This window comes from Rutilus rutilus (genome assembly GCF_951802725.1).
Source record: "Rutilus rutilus genome assembly, chromosome: 22".
Lineage (NCBI taxonomy): Eukaryota > Metazoa > Chordata > Actinopteri > Cypriniformes > Leuciscidae > Rutilus > Rutilus rutilus.
This window is the reverse complement of record NC_140227.1, coordinates 14,257,220-14,269,868: the sequence shown is the minus strand read 5'-3', so window position 1 is coordinate 14,269,868 and position 12,649 is coordinate 14,257,220. Positions and strand designations below refer to the sequence as shown.

The 12,649-nt window shown below is 39.8% G+C and overlaps 1 protein-coding gene across 5 annotated transcripts in view; it reads right to left on the bottom strand.

Moving 5' to 3' along the window:
• Window positions 1-12,649, bottom strand: part of slc4a10a (solute carrier family 4 member 10a) — a 56,123-nt gene that overhangs the window by 32,175 nt on the left and 11,299 nt on the right. Inside the window, exon 1 of one of the 5 annotated variants that reach the window (XM_084394570.1) lies at window positions 9,013-9,411. The exons of 3 other annotated variants lie outside the window; for them this stretch is intronic. In XM_084394570.1, the coding sequence (XP_084250696.1) occupies window positions 9,013-9,054 (42 nt within the window). In that variant the 5' untranslated portion in view covers window positions 9,055-9,411. Of the gene's footprint in view, window positions 1-9,012; window positions 9,412-12,649 lie in introns of those variants that run through there. One more of the 5 variants, XM_084394568.1, reaches the window with a different exon arrangement.

Sequence of the window (12,649 nt, the reverse complement as noted above, 5' to 3'; positions counted from 1 at the left end):
AGAAGCAAATACTACGGATTAACAACTTCATAGCTCACAGTAGGTCTGTCTTTAAAGGTTTAAAAGTTATCGTTCAAAATAGAGTTTTTACTTCCGGATCCCGATTGTTGCCCATCTGACATGTCTATCAAACTCTCGGCACTCTTAATTTCTTAATTACATGAAGGTGGTACTGATTAACTCCAACTAGATTATTACATTTATTACATCCAGGACGTATAAGGTTGCTTAGGTTTCCTTAATGGGTTTTAGTGAGTTTATATACTATGCATGCAGACTCAGGTCTGCACCAAAATTCACTAGTGTTAAAGCACAGCATCAGTAATAGTGATGCTTGCCTAATAAAAGAAACAATCTCAGAGCATCACTGCCATGGTGAGTCATTTTCTTGAGCTGTGATGCGTGCGTGCGTGTGTGTGTGCGTGTGTGTGTGCGTGTGTGGTCTGAGGTGGTGGCGGAGCACTCATGCCTGCAAGGAAACCATAAATGGGAATCCAGGATGAACTATATAGATTACCATGGCAACTCAGCCCAGCAGACTCATGGGAAGCTCCATTCAGTCCGCCTGTGATGTCATCAAAATGAGCCCTCATCTCTCCATCTTGTTCTTGGAGGAGAGATGAAGGACACACGTGCACACAGATGTTCGGATAACTCATTAGCACGTCTGTCGAACACGCCATTAGAACGGCACATGACGAGGGGTTACTCTTATAGACATGGAGGGGGGGGAAACTGTTGACATTGTTTTGATCGAGATAACACCTGTGCAAATACACACACACACACACTCACACCCCCTTGTGTGTTCAGACCTCACTAATGAAAGCTAACAGTGTGTCCCGCAGGACTGATCCTCTTTATATTAATAAGCATCTTCCTGTGTGCAGCTGAGGTGTGACATTATGTCTGAGATTATCTGAGATCCCCCTCGTCCTGTCCTTCCTGGCTTGCTATCGCTCTGTCATCCCTAATCTTTCACACTTCTTTTTCCCTCTCTTTGTAATCCATTTTATGTCCTTCTCTCGTTCGGTCCCTCTCAGCCTCAGCAGCTTGCCGGGTTCAGAGTCACATGACCGCGGCTGCTCGGGTTGAATAACGATGAAGCCGATTCGCACATGTGGACACAAATTTACATACACATGGGGTGGGGGAGGGATTGGGGTCACTCTCATTTGCGGTTTCATGTAGAGCAGAGCAATTTAGAGCTTTTTCTTTTGTTATATAAAAACTAGGGCTGTCGATTGATTTAGATTTTAATCAAATTAATTCTATAATATTAAGAGATTCATTAAATTGATTGCAATTAATCACACAATTCAATATTTCATGTACAGTTCAGGGAGCACGGTTCATTTCTGTATTTTGTATAATGTTTTTAAAATTAAATCAACATATTAAATTAACAGCCATAGCAAAATCACAAAGGATCAGAATAATTTGGAAAATACTGAATGTAACTGTGTGAGATAATAAAGTGCAGTTCAGTGGGATGTTAAAAAGATTCACTATAACAGCGATGAATCCCACTGCAGTTTTTCTATTAAATATTGAAATAAATCCGTCTTGACCTCATTGCATACTTAAAAACAGATTTTACTCCCTGTCTTCCAGAAACACAAACAAACATAGCATTTACACAGGCTTAAAGACATGAACGTTGCTTAAGCCAACATGAAATTAAAAATGAAATGAATATTGACCATATTTTCACTGTTTGTGCACAATTCATCAATCCATGTTATTCCGAATAAAAAAAAAAAAAAACTTGTCTATACAATCTAAACATTTAGACTGACAACACAGATCACTATTCATTTTCAACCCCTCTCCTAGAAACACCTGACTCTATTATGGTATGTAATGCCCACTTTTCATAATACAATCAATTCCCAACAGATAATATCAAGTCCTACCTACATTTTAGTCTCACTGAATATCATGTTTCTCCTGGAAATAAGTCAGATCAGGAAAGTAAAATTAGTCGCTTCTTTAATTTTCTTTTGTTTTTCATTGTTTTCTGACTGTATAAAGCTAAAAACTTAAAGGCACAATATAAATAAAGGGACAGTATGTAAGTTTTGTCGCTAGAGGTTGCTTATTCAAAACATTAAAGGTAGGGTAGGTAATCATTTTTCTAAAAAAAAAACATTCCAAATTTGTTTAAACTGTCTTTATATACCAATACATAATTAAAATGTAAGTACTCTGAAAAAGAAAATATAAAAATCGAGTGACTGTAGACCTTTTAATCTGCAATAAACACAGCTCATTATTTCCATTCATTCCCACCCCCTCCCTTCTGAGCTCCTTCCAAAGCCACGCCCCCAAAACACATGAACGCGCGACGCCAAACGCTCAGGCTGGAACAAGACGCATTTATTACCTGAGACGAGTGGAGAGGAAGGAGCGCAGTACATACAGTGACATCATGTCAGAATCACATGTAATAAAATACCTAACTTTATCACTATGAATATAAACAAATAAGATTTCTTTTAGTACTCACTATCAAGCTAGCATATCGACAATGGTAAAGTTTCATTCGGTAACGAGCTATATTTATAAGGCAAAACTAAAAACAGGTTGCATTGATACACGTTTTTCCATTACCATCAGTTACACTGTGATGAAGGTGAATTTCGTGTAAGATTCATAACATATACGGTGTTTTGCATGTAAGAGTTTCCATGATGAAAACATTGTTGACTCTAATGAAGACTAACGTACACTCCGAGTCCGGAGACAAGTACCGCATCGTCGGTTCGAGGACAGGTCCGGGGTTGAGGGCGAAGCAGAGGAGGTCGTTCAAGAGTGCGGGCAGGGTCCGAGGAAGTAGTTTTTGCCTTGTTTGCCTTCGCTGACTGCATATGCAGGTGCTTTGAGCTGAATATTTCCGGGAACGGTGACATGTGATGAGTGCACGCAGGGCAGCGCGCGCAGTGGGGCTCGGGGCGGGCACGAGACATGAAGGCATCTGATTGGTTCTTTACATTCGCACCGAATGGCAGTGATTGGTCAGAGTTTTTACTGTCCTGCAGCTGCTACAGAGGTCTGATTTTTTTCATTCCTTTTTCTAAACACATAATGTATTGACTACTATCAGGATGGAAGGACCATTTCACCCAGTATAAAAAAAAGTGTTTCTGAACAGGATTACCTACCCTACCTTTAACAAAGCTATTATACCAAGTGAAACAAATTTAAGTGAAAGTGAAAAACCAAGTGAAGGAGCGTGCATTACCCCACATTTTTTATTTGACAAATAAAGTGACATGTGAGTAGTGATTTAGCACCTGCGGCTATTTCATTAGAATGAAATAAATCACGCAGTGAATGAGCATGGAATCATGGGAGTTGTCGTCTTCACCTCCAATCTGACAGGACTCATGTTCATAGATGAGCTAATGTATTCAAGTTTTAGTAATGTTACTGTGGTAGGAAGCCCCGAGGGCCAAGAGCCTGGGTCATTTTACATAGCTGTTTTTATTGTGCTTGTATGCCGCAGTCAGGCATACAAGACAGTCGAACAATAACTATATAACAATGATTCGTTTTCTGTCGGATTCTTTGCTGTCCAGCATCTCCCAGAACTTGAAGATAACGGCTGCCTATCTTACTCCAGCAGCCGGAGAGTATCTCCAGCACTTCATCCTTTCAGTGTCACCCACTTGCTGTCCTCATGCCCCATTAAACGTTGACAAAGAAGGCCACTGTTAAAAGCATAAGAGGAGCGAGGGAAGAAGGCAGAAAAAGATGGAGACGGGACACTTTGAATGTTGGTGCCGAGATACATACTACCTACATTTGCCTCTCTGTTCAAACAATGCTGAACTAAACAAATCAACATAAATAAAGACAAATGGTGTTGTGAATGCATTAAGCTCCTATATATTTACTCCTTTAGTTTGTAGAGTCCTGACAGATTGGACATCTTACAGGAAATTCCAGTGCCAGAACTGTGCGTATTCTCTAAACAGCATCCATTAACTTACTGTACATGTATATTCACACAGCATTCCTGAATAGCAATGGATCTCATTAGACATTAGACTGAATAGGAAGATTTTCTGCTCTGAAAGGCTCTTTTGTGCCATCCGGTAAGAATTACAGTCTGAATTTGCACTAACATCTCCGTTCTTTAGCCATGATGACATTCTCAAAGTCTTCTCTCTGCATCTAAGGAGACTTCGGTCAACTGCTTCCGCTAATAACGCAAGCCTCGAATAGAGCTGAGACAAACAGGCATTATGAGGATTCGAGGATGTATAATCCGTCATCAAATGTTGCATGTTTTTTATGAAATCAGACCCAGCATTAGATCATAACAGCCTTATGGAAACGGTTAATAGCAGATAAAAGGGTCATTTCTATATGGTGCGCATGACAGATGTTGCTTTTCTGCTCCATCCGGAGTGCAACTTTAATGTCTGAGATTGATGCCGGATTGGTTTACGCTCATGGTTATCAAGGACACTTAAAGGGTTAGTTCACCCAAAAATTTAAATTCTGTCAGTAATTACTCACCCTCATGTTGTTCCAACCCTGTAAGACTTCCGTTCATCTTCGGAGGACAAATTAAGATATTTTTTATGAAATCTGAGAGCTGGCTCACTCCTTCATAGGCTGGCCTATCTTCTCAGTTCTCGCGCGTGCGTCGTGGCGCTCTCGTGAACTCACGACTGGTGCCCACACGGAAGAAAATAAATAGTTGAATAAAGTCGGTATTTTGGGGGGTTTTTGCACACAAAAAGTATATTCGTCACTTGATAAACTTAAGGTTGAGCCACTGTAGTCACTTGGAATATTTTAACAATGTCTTTACTAACTTTTCTGGGCTGTCAGATGCAATTACCTAGCAGCCTATGAAGGAGTGAGCCAGCTCTCAGAATTTATCAAAAATATCCAAATTTTTCCTCCGAAGATGAACGAAAGTCTTACAGGGTTGGAACAACATGAGGGTAAGTAATTACTGACCGAATTTTCATTTTTGGGTGAACTAACCCTTTAATGCGAAGAGTAGTCAACAAACTACAACAAGCTGAGAACTGTGCTGAGATTTGTCCTGTATGACACAATGAAGTCAACACAATGCAACTCTAGAAGGGTCTGCAAGAGATGAAACAAGATCAGATACTACTGGACTAATGATTCTCACTCCTAAAATCGGAGCAGACAGAGTCACCTCTGAGGAGGGACATCCAGTCAACTGTGGCTGAACTGCAACTGAGGGCCTGGAGGGTCCTTCAGGCGATGTTCTCTCTAAAGAACATGATAAACACACAACAGAAGTTTAATGGTGACACACAACCAGATGCATAGTTGAAGACCCAATCATATTTCTTGATGAGTGCAGTTTAATGTCCTTGGAAGCTGGGGTGTATCGATTCTAAAATCGGTTTTAAGCCATATTCGATACAAATGAATTTATGGCACACAAAACATGATTTTTAAAACAAAACAATGCATCCCAATATAATATTGTACTGCAATGAGTTTTTAGGCTAATTATTGAAATTATTTGGATAAAACTTGTGTTATATTATGGACTCACAGTTTTTTTTTTTTAATTGTGGCCCATAATTTCATGTTATAGCAAATAAACAATTAATTAAAATTCTTTACTATTTTGTCAAAACAAATAAAAAATAAGACACCAAAAAACTAGAATGTATAGTTTTATACTATTTAATTTTAATTTAGGCATCACAACCATATAATGTCAAGTATGAAAAAAATGGATAGCCTATTCATTTTGGGATTTGCCTAAAATCACATTTACAGATTAAAATGTTATTAGATTTTAATGATTAACGATATTGACAAACAATATTGTTAACTTTAAATAAAACTAACACTATTTTAATAATATAAATCTTAATTGACATAAAGCTTAAAGGGTTATTAGTTCACTTCAAAAAGTTCATAAAGAGATCGTAAAACTAATCCATATGAATCGAGTGGTTTAGTCCAAATTTTTTGAAGAGACACGATTGCTTTATATGATAAACATTGAATTTAGGCTTTTATTCACATATCATTCATCAACTCACACATTGTGGTAAACGGAAGCTCAGGCATGTTTGCTTGACGAGCGAGAATCAATAAGGTTAATTCTAGTGTTACGCAGCACGTTTGAACTTCTGCAAGAACCAATGAGGTTCATTCTCGTGTTACACAGCACGTTTGAACTTCTGCAAGAACCAATGAGGTTCATTCTCGTGATACATAGCACGTTTGAACTTCTGCAAGAACCAATGAGGTTCATTCTCGTGTTACGCAGCACGTTTGAGCTTCTGCAAGAACTAATGAGGTTCATTCTAGTGTTACGAAGCACGTTTGAGCTTCTGCAAGAACCAATGAGGTTCATTCTAGTGTTACGAAGCACATTTGAGCTTCTGCAAGAACCAATGAGGTTCATTTTTGTGTTACGCAGCACGTTTGAGCTTCTGCAAGAACCAATGAGGTTAATTCTCATGTTACGCAGCACGTTTGAGCTTCTGCAAGAACCAATGAGGTTCATTCTTGTGTTACGCAGCACGTTTGAGCTTCTGCAAGAACCAATGAGGTTCATTCTTGTGTTACGCAGCACGTTTGAGCTTCTGCAAGAACCAGTGAGGTTCATTCTCGTGTTACGCAGCAAGTTTGAGTTTCTGCAAGAACCAACGAGGTTCATTCTCGTGTTACGCAGCACGTTTGAGCTTCTGCAAGAACCAATGAGGTTCATTCTCATGTTAGGCAGCATGTTTGAGCTTCTGCAAGAACCAATGAGGTTCATTCTTGTGTTACGCAGCACGTTTGAGCTTCTGCAAGAACCAATGAGGTTAATTCTCATGTTACGCAGCACGTTTGAGCTTCTGCAAGAACCAATGAGGTTCATTCTTGTGTTACGCAGCACGTTTGAGCTTCTGCAAGAACCAATGAGGTTCATTCTCGTGTTACGCAGCACGTTTGAGCTTCTGCAAGAACCAATGAGGTTCATTCTCGTGTTACGCAGCATGTTTGAGCTTCTGCAAGAACCAATGAGGTTCATTCTGAGCTTCTGCAAGAACCAATGAGGTTCATTCTCATGTTAGGCAGCATGTTTGAGCTTCTGCAAGAACCAATGAGGTTAATTCTCATGTTAGGCAGCAAGTTTGAGCTTCTGCAAGAACCAATGAGGTTCATTCTAGTGTTACGAAGCACGTTTGAGTTTCTGCAAGAACCAATGAGGTTAATTCTCATGTTAGGCAGCAAGTTTGAGCTTCTGCAAGAACCAATGAGGTTCATTCTAGTGTTACGAAGCACGTTTGAGTTTCTGCAAGAACCAATGAGGTTCATTCTAGTGTTACGAAGCACGTTTGAGCTTCTGCAAGAACCAATGAGGTTAATTCTCATGTTACGCAGCACGTTTGAGCTTCTGCAAGAACCAATGAGGTTCATTCTAGTGTTACGAAGCAACTTTGAGCTTCTGCAAGAACCAATGAGGTTCATTCTTGTGTTACGCAGCACGTTTGAGCTTCTGCAAGAACCAATGAGATTAATTCTCATGTTACGCAGCACGTTTGAGCTTCTGCAAGAACCAATGAGGTTCATTCTTGTGTTACGCAGCACGTTTGAGCTTCTGCAAGAACCAATGAGGTTCATTCTCGTGTTACGCAGCAAGTTTGAGTTTCTGCAAGAACCAACGAGGTTCATTCTCATGTTACGCAGCACGTTTGAGCTTCTGCAAGAACCAATGAGGTTCATTCTCTTGTTAGGCAGCACGTTTGAGCTTCTGCAAGAACCAATGAGGTTCATTCTCGTGTTACGCAGCAAGTTTGAGTTTCTGCAAGAACCAACGAGGTTCATTCTCATGTTACGCAGCACGTTTGAGTTTCTGCAAGAACCAATGAGGTTCATTCTCGTGTTACGCAGCAACATTTTGTTCAAGAAGGTCATTTTATAATTGTGTGTCTCTTAGTCCCACCAGATTTGCCGTAAACCGGCCTTTGCACAGCGGAATGCTATCACTTTCTGTTAATCTTCTTCAGCTCTGCAGTTTTCTGGGTCACGGTACCTTGTGACCCACTTCTGCCTGTGGAACTTTATTAAATGATAAACTGCATTTGCTGGATGCAGTCATCTCCATAAAAGATCACTTTTCAGCTCAGTGCCAGATCATGACGCCAGACCCTTTAAACAGCCGAAACAGAACAACGTGTCACCTGCCATGGGTCACGTTATTCACCAACTGTTCATCTGTCCAAGAGATTTCCCTGCATGTGAGCCTTCAAAACCGCGTGATCATGCAGTAACAACCGTGAGCGTTGAGAGAGGGGATTACTGGGACGGCTGAAGAGACTGAGGGGGGATGAATGGGATCTGAGCCATTCAATTGGTCGAGAGCAGCGGGACTGATCCCTACAGATGGCTCTGGTTACCATGGCAATGGAAGGATCAGCATCAGCATCCTTCTAGAAAGCCGAAAGTGGCGCGCACTAGCATGACGCTCACACAAACAGCCAGTGCCTCATCAGCATAATTAAAACGCACATTTGCAGCTTCATCCATCATCAACCTAAATATTTTCTACTGTCAGATACAATATTTTCTTCCTCTGACCTTGTCGGCCTCCTCTTCCGGTCCATATATACTATTTATGCCCTCAGAATAAAAGCTCACACACATTTGCTTACATCTGCTCCTTCTAAAGCTCATCCCTTCCGTTTGAGGGAGCTGGATCAGAACAAACCCCCTCCGACAACCAGATATAATTCCTTTCCCTCACAGAAAACAGAGAAAGATGAAAAGGACGTGAAGAGAAAGAACAATGTGAAACTGCGGAAGGACAAGAGGTACCAAAATAGCTTCTAGAAGATGCAAACAGAGAAAGAGGCTAGAAGAAGATGAAGGTGCACCTGACTCAACCAAGATGAAAAACACATCTTTAACCGTTATATAACAATAACTCAACGCTGAATCAACCACGTCTCTACAGACACACGCAAACACTCTCAAGGACACAGGAGAGACACTCAGGCTCCATCCTACCTGACAGTTAAAGCCAGTATTTTCAGAGGATCTGTGCTGCATGCTGTCTGCAGTGAGTCCTGACGACTGTCCCTTATCCCAATGTGAGGAAATTCGCGGAGAGGATGCACCAGACAGCAGCTGAGGTTCCTCTGCGCACCTCTCGCCGCACTAACCCCTTCTGACACGGCAGTAACCCTGTTCGCCGGCTGTGTTGTCCAACTGTTGAGATCGAGACGTGCAGCCTATGTTTGACAGACGTCCCTCCACCAATCAGAGCGGAGATTAGAGTGTCGACATCACCGGCTGCGTGGACTGGTATCTGAGCTTGGGCTGTATGAGCGCGTGTGATCTGTGATTCATGCTCTGCGTGTGAGTGTTTTGAATGGTGTGTGCACAGCTCTTGAGCTCCCTCCTCTCAGTATTCCAGCTAAAACATCAACATCCTTATCTGTCTAATGCATGATGGGAAATGTAGTGTTTCCTTCTTAACCTTTTTAGAGACGCACAGACTGATGTTTAATTTTTTAGGAGCCAATTAAAGCTAGATGTCTATAAAATTAGAGTTATTTGTCCTATCAGAATCAATTTTACAAAACAAGCAAACATCTAAATGCTACAGGCAAAACCCTTTTTTCCTTTTCCATTTTTCAGATGTTACAACAAGGGTTGTGCACCCCTGAGAATTGAATTGAAATAAAATTCAATTCCGGAATTTGATTTAAATCGAAAATATTCAGTTAGATAGATTCTTTTAGCCAATTCATTTTGCGTTTTGGTCGATATCACACGTGGACGACGCTAAATGTAAACGCGATTGTCCACTTTCTACCATTTCTAGAGGTAGTTGAAAACACATTTGACAGGATTGCTTTCGTAGTGTAAACGGCGCTCCCCAAAAAGACATCTAATAGCCGTACAAACACAACCCCGATGTCAAGCCCGAAACAAGGCAAAATTTGGGCTGTCAGTGAAAATTTTATATATGTCTAACCATAGCCCAAGAATAGCACAGGTTACGCCCGTTTCACACATACTCCGTGTGCAGTGCGGGTGCGGTGCGTGTTGCAGTGCGTATGCAGTGCAGGAGCAGCACATGCAATAGTGCTTTCACATATGCTGCGTTTGCAGTGCGTAACTGATCCGCTGCTGTAGGCTATAACACAAATAAATACTCGCTATATGTATTTCAAATCCGGAAGTTATCAGCAACTTTTATTTAAAAAAAAAGTTTTTTGTCAGCATTGCAATTCTCTTTGTACACATATACACTCTTAATAGACGTATTCACGTTTAAACACAATTTAAACAACATATTATTAAATGCATTACTTCTATATAATTATATATTAAGTTGCTCAAGCAAGTGGTAAAATATTTTACCATGTACAGATATTAAAATCGAATAGCCTACATATATTTTTAATTAAAAATTAAAATTGACAAAAACAGCAGACTCATACCCTTTCTTTTGCATAATTTAAATCTTTATAATAAACCTTGCATGTCACAAAGAACTTGTTTTTCCACCTCCACGAATGAGACGAGTGTTGTTCATTATGCCTTGTTGAAGCAAATTGTATTTTCCCTTGATTTACCCGCGGTCTTAACGTCTCAGCATTGCGATTATCTTTGCACATTTCACTCTTTAATAGACGTGTGCACGTTTAAACACAATTTAAACAACGTCAGCCTATTATTCAATGCATTACTTCTACTTAAGTTGCTCAAGCAAGTGGTCAAATATTTAACCATGTACAAATATTAAATCGAATAGCCTACATTTTAAATTTAAACTTAAAATTGACAAAAACAGCAGACTCATACCCTTTCTTTTGCATAATTTAAATCTTAATACAATAAATCTTGCATGTCAAAACTTGTTTTTCCACCTCCACGCATGTGACAAGTGTTGTTCATTATGTCGCCTTGTTGAGGTAAATTGTAGCTTTCCTTGCTTTACCAAAAACGTAGTATTTAATTAAATACATTTATGGTGAGATTTACTCAATTTTATTTAATTAATCGCATTTATGGTGAAATTACTACATTTTCAGGTCAATCTGTGTTCATTTTCACCACGCAACATGCGCTGTCACTTTAATTCAGCGTTTGCAGCACAGCAAAAATAGACTCGGTGCGGAAACGATCTCTGCACTGCTGTACGCACCGCAACTGGAACGGATCGACGGACTGCAACCGCATGCAGTGTGAAAGCTCTAACCTGATAACATGGGTACGGAAAAAAATACGCACCGCATACGCATGCTGCAAACGGAGTATGTGTTAACGCCCGTTTCACACATACTCCGTGTGCAGTGCGTGTGCGGTGCGTGTTGCAGTGCGTATGCGGTGCAGGAGCAGCACGCGCTAAAGTGCTTTCACATAAGCTGCGTTTGCAGTGCATAACTGATCCGGCTCTACCACAAACAAATTGTATTTCAAATCCATAAGTTATCAGCTAATTTTATTTAAAAAAAAAAGTTTTTTGTCAGCATTGCGATTCTCTTTGTACATATATACTCTTTAATAGACGTATTCACGTTTAAACACAATTTAAACAAACTTCATTGCATTACTTCTATATAATTATATATTAAGTTGCTCAAGCAAGTGGCAAAATATTTAACCATGTACTTATATTAAAATCGCATAGACTACATTTTAAATTAAAACTTAAAATTGAAAAAAAAACAGCAGACTCATATAGGCTACTCTTTCTTTTGCATAATTTAAATCTTTATACAATAAATCTTGCATGTCACAAAGAACTTGTTTTTCCACCTCCACGAATGAGACCAGTGTTGTTCATTATGTTGCGTTGTTGAAATATGTATTTTCCCTTGATTTACCCTGGTCTTAACGTCTCAGCATTGCGATTCTCTTTGTACACATACACTCTAACGTATGCACATTTAAACACAATTTAAACAACGTAGGCTATTATTCAATGCATTACTTCTACTTATATTAAGTTCCTCAAGCAAGTGGTCAAATATTTAACCATGTAGCCTAGGCTATATAAAAAAACAGCCGACTCTCATGCCTTTTCTTTTGCATTTAAATTAAAACAATAAATCTTGCATGTCACAAAGAATTTGTTTTTCCACCTCCACGAGTGTCGTTCATTATGTCGCCTTGTTGAGGTAAATTGTAGATTTCCTTGCTTTACCCCGGTCTTAAAGTGAAAATAGTATTTAATTAAATACATTTATGTTAAGATTACTACATTTTATTTAATTAATCGCATTTATGGTGAAATTACTAAATTTTTAGGTCAATCTGTGTTCATTTTGATCATGAAACATGCGCTGTCACTTTAATTCAGCGTGTGCAGCACAGCAAAAATAGACTCGGTGCGGAAACGATCTCTGCACTGCTGTATACGCACCGCAACTGGAACGGATCGACGGACTGCAACCGCGTGCAGTGTGGAAGCTCTAACCTGTTAACATGGGTACGAAAAAAATACGCACCGCATACGCACTGCAAACGGAGTATGTGTGAAACGGGCGTTACGCATAGAACATGTCAAAGAAATAAAACCAAACACCTTGTAATCACTGTTGACTTTGCTTACATGATGGAATAGCCTATCATACATCTTGCAGGTTATTTTGGCAAAACCGACATGTAACCAAATTCAAGCTTACTTTGG